Below are 14,880 nucleotides of genomic sequence, written 5' to 3' on the forward strand. Positions count from 1 at the left end.
AGTCTTGTCCGACTCTTTGTGTAGTTGTAGAATGGAACATTTCATTAAGACTTGCGTTAATGCAACACAACCTATTCATTTTTTTAACTTGTGGTTATACAGTACAGTATTTGAATGGTGGTCAGGGAAATTGACAAATGTTGGTCAGGGAAAGTCAAGGAAATGAAAAATAAAATTTAATTGGCAACCCTGTATACACCAACACTTCCTGTACACAAAAACCTATGTTTAGGGAAGATATTTCTTCTGCCTTCATACCATTTTGTCATCTACCACAGTGTGCAATTAACTCAGATGTACAATTAACTGGTTCTGCTTTAGAATAGCTGTATATTCTGGGAACTGAGAAATGATCAAAATTAGTAATGTTCTCCTTCCAGGTTATCAGGACATCTGGCAAAATCTACGTCATTTTTTTTGTGATAGTCGTCTTTCTGTGCTCCTTTTACCTCTTTAACTTAATCCTGGCTGTTGTAACAATGGCGTACGATGAGCAAAACAGAGCAACAGCTGCATATACAAAGGCGAAGGAGAGGTTACTTCATGAAGCAAAAGAGATCCTAAGAAAGGAAAAGGTTAGTGGAACAAGCATTGCAACAAAGAATATTTATTTTTATTCCATTTGGCAACACAGTTCTGTGTAATACTTGAAATGCAGCCGTAATATTTGGCTATTACATTTCTGTAGCAGAGATTGACAGGGCAAACATGAATACTGTATATGAATTGTTTGCTGTTATGTGCCATCAAGTTGCCTTTGACTTATGGCTACCCTATAGATCAGTGACCTCCGAAATGTCCTGTCTGCAACTTGTAAACTCAAGGCTGTGGCTTCCTCTGTTAACTGGGTAACATTTATTAAATAAGACTTAGAAAACAGCAATATATATATAAATCTTCCAGGAAGAAATTGTCACTGTAGAGCAGGAGTGGGCAATTAATTTCTATAGGGGGGCCACATGAAAAATCTGAACTGTGTTCGGGGGCCGAACCAACTTTACTTAAAAATAAAATGAAACAGTGATGTTATGATTGTTTTTATTTAAAACCTGTTAATCTTCACAAATACTAAAGAGTTTTTTTGCGATATGTTAAAGATAAGCAACGGATCAACTTTAGACAAAAAGCTATAAATGGTTTTGATGTTCAAAACTGTCTGCGGGCCGGACAGGAGCAGCTCACGGGCCGTATGTGGCTCTCGGGCCGCACTTTGCCCAGGTCTGCTGTAGAGTCAAAGTGAACATTCACATGCACAGTTTAAATATGAGGTATAATGTTTTAGTTATAAAGTTTGTTTATACCTGAAGGTTGGACAGCTAAAAATCCATTTTAAAGAAATCATAATCAAAGGCTTATAAACCAGATTTGGCAATCTATGGCTCTTCAAGTGTTGATCAAGTACTACTCCTATCCTTCTGTATTGGTCAGGCTAGAAGGAGGTGGTGGGAACAAGAGTCTAGCAACATCTGGAAGCCAACATAGTCGCTAATAGCAGTACAGTGGTAGTAGAGCACTGAGCTAGATATCCAGGGAAGATATCCCTGCACATAGGTAGGCTCCCGACAACCAAATCAAGGAGTGATATGTGTTCCTCAGAAGATAAGGGCTGCTCCTGCTATACAGCCCCCTGCCATGAGCAACTTTCATGGCTGCATCCCATAAGCAAAGACTCAATGGAGCTGGTGTTCTTACTCACCAAAGTTAATGACAGCCGATCCCCTTAAGTGAAGAAAAGAAAAAGGATGCATCTGCCTCGCATCCCAGGACCTGATCTGGCAGCAAGGCATATCGCTCTGTCAAGATCAAGAGATCAAGGCTGCCTATGTTTCAAACATGAATGGGGTGGGGCAAGTGAAAGACATCCCTCTCATGACCAATTTCATAATCCCTCTCCCACTTGGAGAGAAGTTATAAATCCTGTAGTGCCAAAGACATTTTTGCTGCATGTTTACAAGTTGTGAATTAGGTTCCTAGTTAGTATAAATGCTCTGTTGAGGACAGATCTAGGCATGATTGCTGACACAGTGTTCTCAATCATCTTAAATATTAACATTTTTTTTTTTTGGAAACTCAGATTTCTTAGATAACAGGAGCCTCTGTATTGCAGTGGTTGGAAGAAGATATACTGTATTTTTCTGTGTATAAGACGCCCCCATGTATAAGACGCCCCCCACTTTTTAAATCCAAAATTAAGAAATCTAAGAGGGCTTAACAAGTGTAGGGGGAAAGGGATAAAAGCACTGCAGGATCGCTTTGATCCCTGCTTTCTCCTCCACTTGTTTTTGTTCTCACCTCAGCTTACTTCCGTGTATAAGATGACCCTCAATTTTTAGTCTAAAGATTTTAGACAAAAGTATAGTTTTATACATGGAAAAATACGGTAAGGTCTGTAAGGTGTAAGGTCTTGGTCCAAAAGAGGAAAAGTTGATTGCTATCAGCTTTGGGGGCTGGTGATTTGTCTTCTCAGTGAAGAGAAGGTAGTACTTCATATGGTGGTTGTCCATCTACCTTCGATTAGAACATGTTTTTTTTAAACAAGATAATATTTATATTGTCTCAGTTTGTTTATTCCTACGGTGCTTATGGTGCTTATTTGGAAAATATCTGTTCCAGGACATGGTCGCCCAAAGACATGATGTATCTACAGGTGAAAATGTTGAAATGCGAAGTGCAGAATCCCAAAATAGGAAAGACAGAAAAAGCAAGAAGAAACGCAGAAGCTCAACCACCAGAATATATGGAGAAGACGAAACCATGTTTTATTCAACACCAGACAAGAGTCAAAAGGAGCTTGTAAGTTTGAGTGGTGTCATCTTCGTATGCGGAACTTAAAAAATTCATACCTAAAAATTAGGTATGAATCAAGCTTAGCAATACTGGGTTTTATTTTCACACCTGAAAAGAATGTTTTAAAAATTAACATTCATTTCTACCTAAAAATAACAAATTCAAAATTTTATTTTGACATCTACATTTTACATTGGATCTCAAAATCGCTTTATTCTTCTTAGTACTTTTTAATAAACATGTTTCATCAATGGTACAATTTTTACTCCTTTATTTAATCAAAATAAGCAGCAGTGGCTCTGCATGGTTTCAGGCAGTTTTTCCAATCTATCCTGGAGATGTCAGGGATAGAAGCTAGAAACGTCACCATGCAATGCATATACTCTTCCATCGAGCTACATGTGTCCTTTTCCTTAAGATCAAAGTCATGTTTGGTTTGTTTGTTGGAGTTATCCATGCCCTACTCTGCTCCTAAAATACATAGCTGTGCTCCATCTCTCTTCGGCAGCTAATCCTGTATGCCTGTATCAGTATGCCTATTCTCTGGTAGACAGAAAATCAGACGAGAACGCCAGAGACCTGAGTTCAAATGCCCAGTCATGGAAAGTCATGGTGGTTGTCGGGATGGGGGCAGCAATAGCAAACCACTTGTTGCATGTATTTTCTGGATCATCATAAGTTGGGATTGACTTGATGCCCAATTGGTAACTATCTTGTAAGTCCCTTCATCCCTGCTTGATTTTGGGTTAAAATTGGACAGAAGTAGAGTAGGTCTACAGGACATCAACCTCAGGCAATGTTTTGATGTGGATATATCTATTTGACCAACTCAGAAGGAATCTTTGTGGTTAGTATTTAATATTCCAGAAGCAGAATTAACTGCTTACTTCAGGTGCTCTGTAAGCTAAGAAGGACTTTAGACTTCTAACCAGGTTTCCTAGTCTAATGCTAATTTATGTACAATATATTCTCTGTTCCTCCACTCGTTCAGTGGGATTTATGTATAAATTCACAGAAAGGTCTTAGTGTCACTCACTCACTGTTGTTTTCTGTGCCTGAAGAAAGAGCTGCTGATGTCTTATCAGCTACCTGTTGAGACCCTTGCCGACCCATTTCAAAGACAAAAATTAACAAGTGCTGCCCATGTCATCAGCAAAACTATGGGTAAGTTAAATAGAAATATAGTTCCTAAAAAAACATGGGTATTTTTAAAAAAGACTTATTGAAGGAAAGATGAAAATAACACATCCATTTTATTTTAAAAATTGTATAGAATATATTGAAAATGATGCAGAACTGGGATATCTATTGGGAATTTGACAGATAAATTCTGACTCAGTCTGTCTTTATATTAGGTTTGATAGTTTTAATGTAATGGTATTCCTATATAGATACATTTGATTTTAATGTATTGTTTAAAATAACTTGAGAGTCCAGGGTATGTTATCAAGCAGTGCATTGCTTTTTTCTTTAGGCAGATACATTTTTCTAGAATTAGAAATGTATTGCTAATCTGATTATTTGTTAACATTTTTTTTAAAAAAAATAAGCAAACTATATTAAACTCAAAAGTGACAACTTATTCCTGTTAAGTATCTTCTAATAAAAAAACCACCAAATATTAGATTAAAGCTTTACTCTGCCTATCATCCAACATTTAATGTAGGTTAAAAAAAAATTAAGCACTGCCATGTTCAAGAGTGAATCAACTGTCATGTCTCTTTCTCAGCAATTAAAGAAAATATCGTGAAAATAATGGAAAGGCATGGCTGGTGCAGAATATAATCGGGTTCTATGTAGAGATGAGCACGAATTGGTTGGTCCCAGTTTGTAAAGGCAGCAGCACAGATGCTGTTGCTCCTCTCCCCTCCCTCCTCAGCCAATCAGCCACTCACCAGGCCCGGCTTGCTTGCTTTTCCCACCTCCATAGCTCATCTCCCAGTCAGGAGCAAGAGCCCAGACTTCTCTGCCCCGCCCTTTGATCTGATTGGGAGATTAGCCGAGAAGGCGGGGCAGAGAAGCCTGAGCTCTTGCCGGGACTGGGAGATCAGTGGAGGAGGTGCAGGAATCTCACAGGCTGGGCCTGGCAAGGGGCTGGTTGAGCCAGAAGAGGCAGGACTGGGGAGAGGCAGCCTTTATGAACTGGGAAGAACTGGAATGAACCAGTTCATGACCATCTCTAGTTCTATGTCAGGGCATTCCAAGCTGTGTTATTTTTTTAAAAAGCCTGTCACATTTAACTGAATTTTTTTCTTATTTCATAACTGAGCCTACCTCTATTATGTATTGTATTATTTATATATATGTTTTCTGCTTGATGCTTAGAATGGGAAGAACGGAAACTGGAACTCCCTCCTTTCCTGAAAGAAGCTACCCGGAAATATCTCATTTGGCAGTGCTGCCCATTCTGGTTGCAAATTAAACAAAAGCTGAAGAAAATAATGATAAATCCTTTTATGGAATTATTTATCACACTATGCATTGTAGCGGATACTCTGTTGATGGCATTAGAAAACACCCTTCAGGATCCAGCTGTGCATTCTCAAGGAAACAGTGTAAGTGGTCAAATCCTTCTTGGTCTGCCTGCTAAGAATTACTTTTTTTCCCATATTAGCTTCGGGGAATTTTTGTTGCTGCTTCTGAAGTGACCTTAAACCAACTTCGAGAAATGGGAATCGCGGAATTGTTCAATGCTTCTCTTACCCTTCTTTGTGAAATCAGTCAATCACACAGTGAAGGTGATCATCACGTGAGGGAAAAATTAATGTTGCAAACCTGAAATTGCTGGATTTGTACTCAGATGCCATATACCTGAACTCCAGAAGGGCAGCTATTCTTTCTACCATGCATCTAAAAATACACGAGTCATAAATCCTTCAGGCAGCAGTCTTTACTTGGGTGCAGCTCTCCTCCTTCATCTGAATCTAACCCATCCCACCACATGATACGTTCTTTCTGCATGTCGGCTGAACAGAGAGGGACGAAATGTGTCCTTGTCTGACACTTTTGCCCATGGGAAACCATCTTAATTTCCGTATTCTGTCATGACAATGACCTCTTGTCCAAAGTCCAGGTTATACATCAGGACAATTAAATGTTGCTGTGCAGTTGGGGTATTCTTAGCAACATGGGAATGTCTGAGGTATGCTTCACAGCTCAGAAATAACATATGGCATAGTCAAAGGCCCAAATTCAAAAGCACCTGGCACTATTGGAACAGGGAATTCCCTCCTCCTCCCCCCCCCAAAAGACCCTGGTACAGTGTTTCTCAGCCTCTGGAGCAAGGTTTTAGGATGCACTGTGTGGACAGCTGTTGTTATTTAGTCATTAAGTCGTGTCCAACTCTTCGTGACCCCATGGGATAGACCACGCCAGGCCCTCCTGTCTTCCACTGCCTCCTGGAGTTGGGTCAGATTCATGTTGTTTGCTTCGGTGACACTGTCCAACCATCTCATCCTCTGTCCTCCCCTTCTCCTCTTGCCTTCACATTTTCCCAACATCAAAGTCTTTTCCAAGGAGTCTTCTCTTCTCATGAGATGGCCAAAGGATTGGAGCCTCAGCTTCAGGATCTTTACTGAAGAAGATCTTCTCCAGCTCAGAGGCAGTTTTGAGAGACAGGCAACCAATCACTCCAACAGAGCTCCTGTGTTGTAGTTGTGCCAGAAAGAAAAAAAAAAAGCAAGCCGAGTAGCCGCTCTATCCATTTCCATAACTGCCTGCAGCTTTTCAGCTACTTACTTAGGAATTATAACAATGAGTTTGATACGGTGTCACTGTGTGGATTCATTGTTATGGGAAAGAATTTTGTGTTGTGATCCATCTTCCTGCTCTGACCCCATTTCTCTTTTTCAGGTTTTCACTGCCATTTTTGCAGCGGAAGTGGTCCTTAAGATCATTGCACTTGATCCATACTACTATTTCCAAATGGCTTGGAATATTTTTGACTTCGTAGTGGTCGTCATAGGCATAATAAATTTGATATGTTCAACCCGATATTCATTTTTCAGAATGGTAATGATAACTGCTTTGTTCTGTTTAAGACTTCCAAGCAGGTCTATGAAATCTTTCACCTCTTCCTTGCCACCATAATTCATGAAACTGAGTGTATATAGGGGGGAAAAAACATTAAAGGGACTTGACAAATTGGTGACATGCTAAAGGTATTATGGATCTGAGAAGGGTTTTTTTTACAAAAAAAAAAACCTACCTTCTTACTTGGTTGATATGATAGCAATGGCATTTTAAAGTTTATAGCTCTCAACTATGTCATTTATAGCTCTCAACTATTGATATTCATTTGGAAAAAAAACAAACAGTGGAAGCAAACTTAGCCTAAAGTACATAAATGAAAAAGCAGAAGTAGCAGATGATAACTGAAGCTAAATAACCAGATGGCTGGCTGCATGGCCAGTAGGTAGGTATGTGTGCCACGCATTGTTATAAGGGTGTGCTCTTTCATATTTTTTTTCAACTCCAGCTCCCAGGATTCTGAGCATATCCTTACATTTCGCTCACCTGGAACAGGCCCTGTTTCTCAGTTCTTTGTGGCCTTTTCTGGCCTTGAGTTCTGTTGTGTGCGTAATGTAAAAAGAAAGAAGCTGCCACAGTGCTTCCTATGGGTTGCCGTCTCATTGTCCATTAGGATCTATATAAGGCTCCTCCTGAAGAACTACGACTCCCAGGATGCACCATGGCAGCTTCTTCTTCTTCTTCCTGAATTAACTACAGGAGCTAAGGCCAGAAATGGCCATGCAGTTTGAGAGCCTTGCTCCAAGTCGGCAAAATATAGGTGTCTATAGATGTGTGTTTTGGGGCTGAAACTCCCAGAATTCTTCCCAAGGAACTCTTAGAGAATTCTGGGAATTGGAGTCCCCAAACCCCAAACAACATGCCCTTCTATTAGCTTCAGCTACCCACTGCACTTTCCATGTTTTCACTTACATGCATGTTTTTTTTTAAAAAAAAACAAAACCCAAAAGCCTGGCTACAGTGCATATTGTGGGCTAATTCTAACATTAATTTTACCTGGAGTAGTCCAATTGGAACGGATGGGATTTCTTAGCCACAACTAACTTGATTTCAGTAGGTTAATAGAACTGGATTTAGCTGAGTGTGTAAATATTAATTCTAGGATGCTACAAGGTAGGATGAGATAAAATGAGATGAGGAGAATGATGATAGGGATGCCTTGCTAAGATGTTATTATTTTCAACAGGAGACAGAAAAGTTGCTTCTTAACATCTTTATCCAAAGAAAGAAATCTGTATTTAAAAGTATATGTCCTTCTTCATATTGATCAACTATGGAATAGGGACTGAAAGCAGGATTCAAATGTATGTTCAAAGACAGGTGTTATGTACAGTGGTGCCTTGCTAGACGATGATAATCCGTTCTACTGAAATCACTGTTTCGCGAAATCATTGTCTAGCGAAAAGCATTTCCCCATTGGAATGCATTGAAACCTACGTTCCAATGGGGAAGAATCGTCGTTGTCTAGCGAAGATCGGCCATAGGAAAGCCGCTTTGCGAACCTCCGATCAGCTGTTTAAATCGCTGTCTTGCGACACTTCGGTCCCAAAAACACCCGTTTTGTGAGTGCGGAGGGAGCTGTCAAAATCCTTGTCTAGCGAAAAACGGTTTGTGAAGCAGGGACCAAACATTGTCCAGCAAAATTCCCCCATAGGAATCACTGTTTTGCGAATCGCTATAGCGATTGCAAAAAGTCAATGTTCTAGCGAAAAAACTGTCATGCGGGGTAACTGTCTATCGAGGCACCACTGTAGGTGCTTATGAATTCTAATGTAGATTAGAGCATAGAGGCATTACCTGTAGTACACTTCCTCCATCTTAACAGTGCAATCCTAAATTACATGCCCTGTCTGTAGAGGGTTAGGAAAAGAGACGAGCCGGTGTTGCCAGCAGAAATCCCGTTATGCCATAAAAGCTGTCGTGCTGCTAAAACTCCTGTCTGAGAAGGGAGGCAGTGAAGGCAGAGCTGACTTGTGCCGGATCCCAGCCTCATCCTGCTTGCGCATTATGCTACTGCAAAAATAGGCCAGGGAGGAGAGTGGTTCCCAACATCCCAAGGCTGGGAGGGTTTTGGATCCAGTCCTGCTCCAGTTGGTCTAGCGTCCAACTCGCTATCTTGGTTGATTGAGATTGCACTCTTTTTCCAGGACCTACCGTATTTTTTGCACCATAAGACACACTTTTCCCCCACAAAACAGGGGGGTGGAAAGTCTGCGTCTTATGGAGCGAAGAAAACAGATTATATTTTCCTGTTTTCTTCTCCTAAAAAATTGGTGCGTCTTATGGAAAGGTGCGTTTTATGGAGCGAAAAATACGATATGTTCTTTCTCTCTCTTTCCCCTCTTACAGCTGAGAATCTTCAAATTGTCGAAGTTCTGGCCAGCTTTGGATAAACTCATGAAAATCATGTTGAAGTCCGTGGGCCCGCTGAGTAACCTCACGCTCGTTCTGATTTTCACCATATTCATTTTTGCGGTCGTTGGCAAACAGGCCTTTGGGAACTATTACAAAGATTTCAGGAATAGATCGAATTGCGCCATCTGTGTTGGTGACGAAATACCACACTGTGACCAGGCTCCGAAATCAACATGCAGACTGCGATGGCACATGGAGGACTTTTTCCATTCGTTCCTTATCATATTCCGAATTCTATGCGGAGAATGGATCGAAACCATGTGGGGTTGCATGGAAGTTGCGAGCAAAGAGGGCTGCATTCTTCTTTTCATGTTCGTTTTAGTAGTGGGAAACTTAGTGGTGAGTTTCCAAATATTTTCTTGATTTTGTGCCGTATATTTGAATGTATTTCTCTGGGTGAACTTTGTCAAGAGCAGAGTATTAACTACTCTTTGTGGCTTTCCTTTGAAAAGGTCAGGCTCCCAATTTCTTTCCCTTGAGGCTAGAAAACAGTTCATCTCTAGAACCATGCGTAGGATCAAGTTCTACAGAAGGGAGGACCATCATTTCCAGCTCTTGCCTTTATAAGCATCCTCATCCTCATCTTAAAACTGCAGAACTGGAGTCCAGCCATTCGAGGAGGCAACAGTGGGGAATCGAACTCCCAATCTTTGGCTCTGCAGCCAGAGACCGAAACCACTGAGCTATATCCTCTCTCTCAATTTCTTAGGTGCCTTAAAAATACAGAAAAAAGATAGGTAGTAGAATATTATGTGTTTCTCTCTTCTGTTGCCAAGTCCAATCATTTGAACTACCATATTTTTCTGTGTATAAGACAGCTTCATGTATAAGATGCCCCCCCACTTTTCTAATCCAAAGTTAAGAAATCTAAGTGGGGCTTAGCAAGTGTAAGGGGAAAGGGATCAAAGCGCTGCAGGATCGCTTTGATCCCTGCTTCCCCCTCCACTTGTTTTTGTTCTCTCCTCAGCTTACTTCCGTGTATACGATGACCCTCAATTTTTAGTCTAAAGATTTTAGACAATAGTCTTATACATGGAAAGATATGGTAGTTTAGTGCAGAATGGAGAAGCGGCTCCATCCACAGGCAAGCCCCTCATTCAGAGTTTGAAGGAATGAGTGAAAATTGGCGCAGAGAGATGCTGAGCAGAGCTGAGACCTCTTATAAGGTACTCTGAGGTACCAAAAAAAAACACTTCGTGGAAGATGATGGTGGATGCCACCTTGAAGAAAGATTCTCTTGTGTTACTTTGTAAAGCCGCCTAGAGTGGTCTTAATCGACTAGATAGGCGGGATATAAATAAAATAAAATAAAAAATAAAATACATAAAATAAAAACAAATCAATATTCTATCTTTGAATTAATGGCAGATGTCTATGAGTGCATTTGTCTTGCAGAGCTGATGGCTGCATTTTGGGAGTAGATGGGCAGGAAGTCCCTTACCCAGGCTGAAAGTTAAATATTATGGGTGAATAGGCATTAGTGAGGACTTGTTGAAGATTGCTCCAAACCTTCCTAAGGAAGAAGGCTCCCTGGATGGACAGGGTGGCAGCTGGTGGTAGGCTAGTCCCTGTTACCTGTTATTTTTCCCTGCATTTGCTCATCCACTGTCTAGTTAAGACTGGAAAAAGGAAACTGCAAATACTCTCTTCACATATAAAGTTACTGGGGGTTACCAGATACACAGGCCTCAAAGCAAAGCTTGCTGCTTCTATACTGCCCCATAGCACATAAAGCATGCTCTGGGCAGTTTGCAATTTAATTATGCTGGCTGCAGCCCCCCCCCCCCAGCAAGATGGATTGCTCAGTTTACTGACCTCAGAAGGATGGAAGGCTCAGCCAACCTTGAGCTGGGATCGAATCCAGGTTGGGAGCAGAGTTTTGGCTGCAGTACTGCAGTTTACCACAGTGTCACGACGCTCCTGGTAAAGGAAAGGAGCTGCTAGTGTGAGGGTCAAATCTGTTTCCCTTCTGCCCAGGAGACTTACTTCAGAGGTAGATGCTTCACCAGTCAGTGTTTCAAATTACCCCTGTTTAACTTTCTGTGACAATTCATAAAATAAAGCACGCTAAATGCAAGATGCAGAAGTGAAGGAAATCATGTGCTTTGACAAACATGTCTTTCCTCACTTGAGGTCTATGCTCATCAGTTTGACACCTAAGCGGTATGCTCCAGCACTACTTTGATTGCATCACATGAGGCTGCTAATAGGATGTATTTCATCTTAGTTTATTTGACTCCAGGTTTTCTAGGAAAGAATCTCTAGCACTGCCTCAAACATTAACTAAAGTTCTGTGCAGGACCCCCTGTATTGTCAAACATTTTGTGGTTGTAGTGCCTATATGCTTTCAACATTTGTTCTGATTTTTTCATCTGACTTTTCTTTTGGAGAAGCACGAAAGGGTTGTGTAGTAAACGTGAAAATGGTATGTAGGCATAGGATCTTTATACCGACGGAAGAAGGCTTGGAATTCCACTCCTATATGAGCCTACAGAGAAATACGCTATATAGAGTTTAGTGGGGCGCTTCCGGAAAGTGAGTCTCTAGGATGACCACCCAAGTGTCTTATTTTCTGAAACATCTCTGTGGCTTCATCTTGTTGCATTTCACAGGTCCTTAACCTCTTTATTGCTTTGCTGCTGAGTTCCTTCAGTAGCAGTGATCCAGAAAGCGAGGCTGGTGACACAGGGCCGAAGCCTCAGGTGGCCCTGGCTCACATTCGCAGAGAATTGCAGTCTCTGAAAGAAGTGCTGTGGAACTGTTGTTGCAACCGATTCCTGCAGAAGCTGAACGCAGCGAGACGAAAGAACAAGGAAGTGGCCGTTACCATCCCGAACGCTAAGGCCCCTGAGTCGGTGAAGGGGATCCGGGGGAGCGGCGCTGGCAGCGAAATCTTCAGAAGCGGTGGAAAACCGCTAGCGAATGAGAGGGAGGCAGAGATTGTGGAAGAGTCTAGCACCATTGCCCATGTTCCCCTTGCGGAACAAGAGTCTTTAAATGACGAGAGTGGATATGCAATAACAGAAATCGATTGGAATAAACAGGTATGTAGCTAAGACCTTGGAACCATTTTTCCATCTGTGATATTTGCCATATGGGTCCAATATGGTGTGGGTTGAGTGAAGGTCTAGAGCTCAGGAGATCTGTGTTCACATTCCTGCTCAGCTGTGGGAACTCATGAAGTTGGAGTGGGGGGCGACGTCGGTGGTAAAACTACTCCTTCAAGAGCTCACGTACCTTGAAAACCCTATTAGGGTCTTTTAAAGTCAGATCTGACTTGACCCCGCCCCAAGAACAACAAAAATAATAGTAATATAGGATGCTTCCGAACAGAGGACACCTCCCACCCAGCTCACAGCAAAAAGGCATTCTGGAACTATTCTGGGTGGTTTTCTTTTTTTTTTAAAAAAAAGAAGGATACTTCAAGAATCTCACTGGGTTTCCTCTTCTGCTTGCACCTCTTCATCATCCCCCTCTTTTGGGATAGGTTCAGTCTCATTGGACAACAATGTCGTTGTTGTTTAGTCATTAAGTCGTGTCCAACTCTTCGTGACCCCATGGACCAGAGCACGCCAGGCCCTCCTGTCTTCCACGGCCTCCCGGAGTTGGGTCATATTCATGTTGGTCGCTTCGATGACACTGTCCAGCCATCTCATCCTCTGTCGTCCCCTTCTCTCCTCTTGCCTTCACACTTTCCCAACATCAGGGGCTTTCCCAGGGAGTCTTCTCTTCTCATGAGATGGCCAAAGGATTGGAGCCTCAGCTTCAGGATCTGTCCTTCCAGGGAGCACTCAGGGTTGATTTCCTTCATGTACATACAGTGTAGCAAAATAGTTTGATCCTGTTGATTCTCATTGTATAGCCTCTAGAATTGTAAGTTTCAAGATTTCATAATTTGTTATCAGCTAAATTGCATTATTATTATTTTTGTAAAGGAAAGATGGCACTGAAAATAAGCAGCAGAGCTTCTTGTGTAAGCTTTAGGGAAAGCTTAAGAACAAAACATTTTATTGATGAAAAATTTTATTGTCTGTTGGATGCTTTCCATTAGGAGAACCCACTGCGAATGAGGAGAGAGAAGTTCAAAAGGTCAAGATTATCTCAGTGTTCTGAAAGCCCCAGTATGGGATCTTTAAGTGTTCCTAAGGTAATGCAAACAAAACAGCCACTGCAGGCGGAATAGCCCTTAATATTGCCTGAAATCTTGTTAATCTGGGGCAATAAATGGATTTTGTTTTTTTTTTTCCCTCTCTAGAGCCAGGATCATGACACCATCAGTTTTTCTGACACTAGCACAGTAGATCTGAGGTCTCCTGCCTTCCAAATACCTCTGAAGAACAAGAAGGAGCCTAAGAACTGTTTTCCACATGGTAAATGACAATGTTCTTAGTATCAAAATACTAAGCATATATATTTTTTAAAATCAGTGGCAGGAATCATTTAGTAGGTTGCAACTAGAGTAGGCCCATTGGATGAATGGGGATTTGGTGAGCCAACCCCTATGTAAGTTCCCTTGATTCAGTGAGCCTGCTCTAATGGCCACTTACTGGTGGATTTCAGCTGGTTAGTGGTGGGTAATGTTTTTGATAGGTATGCTATATGTCAGCTAAACAACATGGAGCAATGGTTGTTGTGGGTTTTTTGGGCTCTTTGGCCGTGTTCTGAAGGTTGTTCTTCCTAACGTTTCACCAGTCTCTGTGGCCGGCGTCTTCAGAGGACAGCACTCTGTGCTCTGGTGTAGTCTGCCTGGGAGTTGAGTATTTATGGCTGTGAGATAGGCTTTTGTCCTTTTCAGGAGATGGGTGATTAGTGTGCCTTGTTGTGGGTGTGTTGTTGTGGTAAGGAGGAGAGAGTATCTGTCACTGTGATTGATGGGTGTCATTAGCTGGTCTTTTGTGTGTAGTGATCCCTGGTCCTTGTGGCTGGGTAGAGGTCATTGACCTTTTGCAGGCTGTATTTTTGAGAGCTGGGAGCCAAATTTTGTTGAGTTTCAAACTTTCGCCTTTTTTGTTGAAGTTCATGGAGCAATGCTATTCATGTGTGAATCACAGTATATAGGTAGCCCTATACTACCTACGGTGTGATTTTGTTTCTAAAATACTGTTTTGAAGAGGACATGACAAGACACCCAGGCAGGGAGGAGCACTGTAATTCCAATCCTGTGCCACAGCCAAGCTAATGGGCCCTCCTGCTCTGCACCATAAGAGCCACCGCTAAACACGCATTGCACCATTAGACATGGAATGGGCCCATTTCAATCTTCTTGAGTGCCATTCTGTTACCCAGTAGTTGTGATGGGGAAATATCTCATTTTCTCCAGCATCTCAATTTTTCAAGCTTGTGTCATCTGGAATACAAACAAACCTGGTAAATGCTTCAAAGACAAATTGGAAGCAGGATTATCTGTCATCTACCCCAGTTCCATTCATAAGTATTGGCAGCATGGGGAAGACCATGTTGTACTTGTCTGCCATATAGATTTTAAAGACCGGGGGGGGGGGCACTCTTGGAAACCAGGGTAGAACAAGTCTAACGGATGAGTGATGAAGCCTGGTAAAGACACAGCCTTGGGTTGGGATGGAGGAATTTGATGGAAGTTTTGATTTCTTCCCCGTTCAGCTTTTTTAAAAAAAAATGTAGATTTTTTTT

At 41.6% G+C, this 14,880-nt stretch overlaps 1 protein-coding gene across 1 annotated transcript in view; it reads left to right on the plus strand.

Moving 5' to 3' along the window:
• The window catches only part of LOC110071940 (sodium channel protein type 5 subunit alpha), a 37,234-nt gene that overhangs the window by 6,383 nt on the left and 15,971 nt on the right, over positions 1-14,880 (plus strand). The window contains exons 4-12 of the mRNA XM_078378166.1: positions 381-575; positions 2,614-2,793; positions 3,849-3,951; positions 5,113-5,342; positions 6,640-6,798; positions 9,166-9,570; positions 11,844-12,275; positions 13,283-13,378; positions 13,487-13,601. Coding sequence (XP_078234292.1) covers positions 381-575; positions 2,614-2,793; positions 3,849-3,951; positions 5,113-5,342; positions 6,640-6,798; positions 9,166-9,570; positions 11,844-12,275; positions 13,283-13,378; positions 13,487-13,601 — 1,915 coding nt within the window. The remainder of the gene's footprint in view (positions 1-380; positions 576-2,613; positions 2,794-3,848; positions 3,952-5,112; positions 5,343-6,639; positions 6,799-9,165; positions 9,571-11,843; positions 12,276-13,282; positions 13,379-13,486; positions 13,602-14,880) is intronic.

Source organism: Pogona vitticeps, chromosome 6 (genome assembly GCF_051106095.1).
Source record: "Pogona vitticeps strain Pit_001003342236 chromosome 6, PviZW2.1, whole genome shotgun sequence".
Classification (NCBI taxonomy): Eukaryota; Metazoa; Chordata; class Lepidosauria; order Squamata; family Agamidae; genus Pogona; species Pogona vitticeps.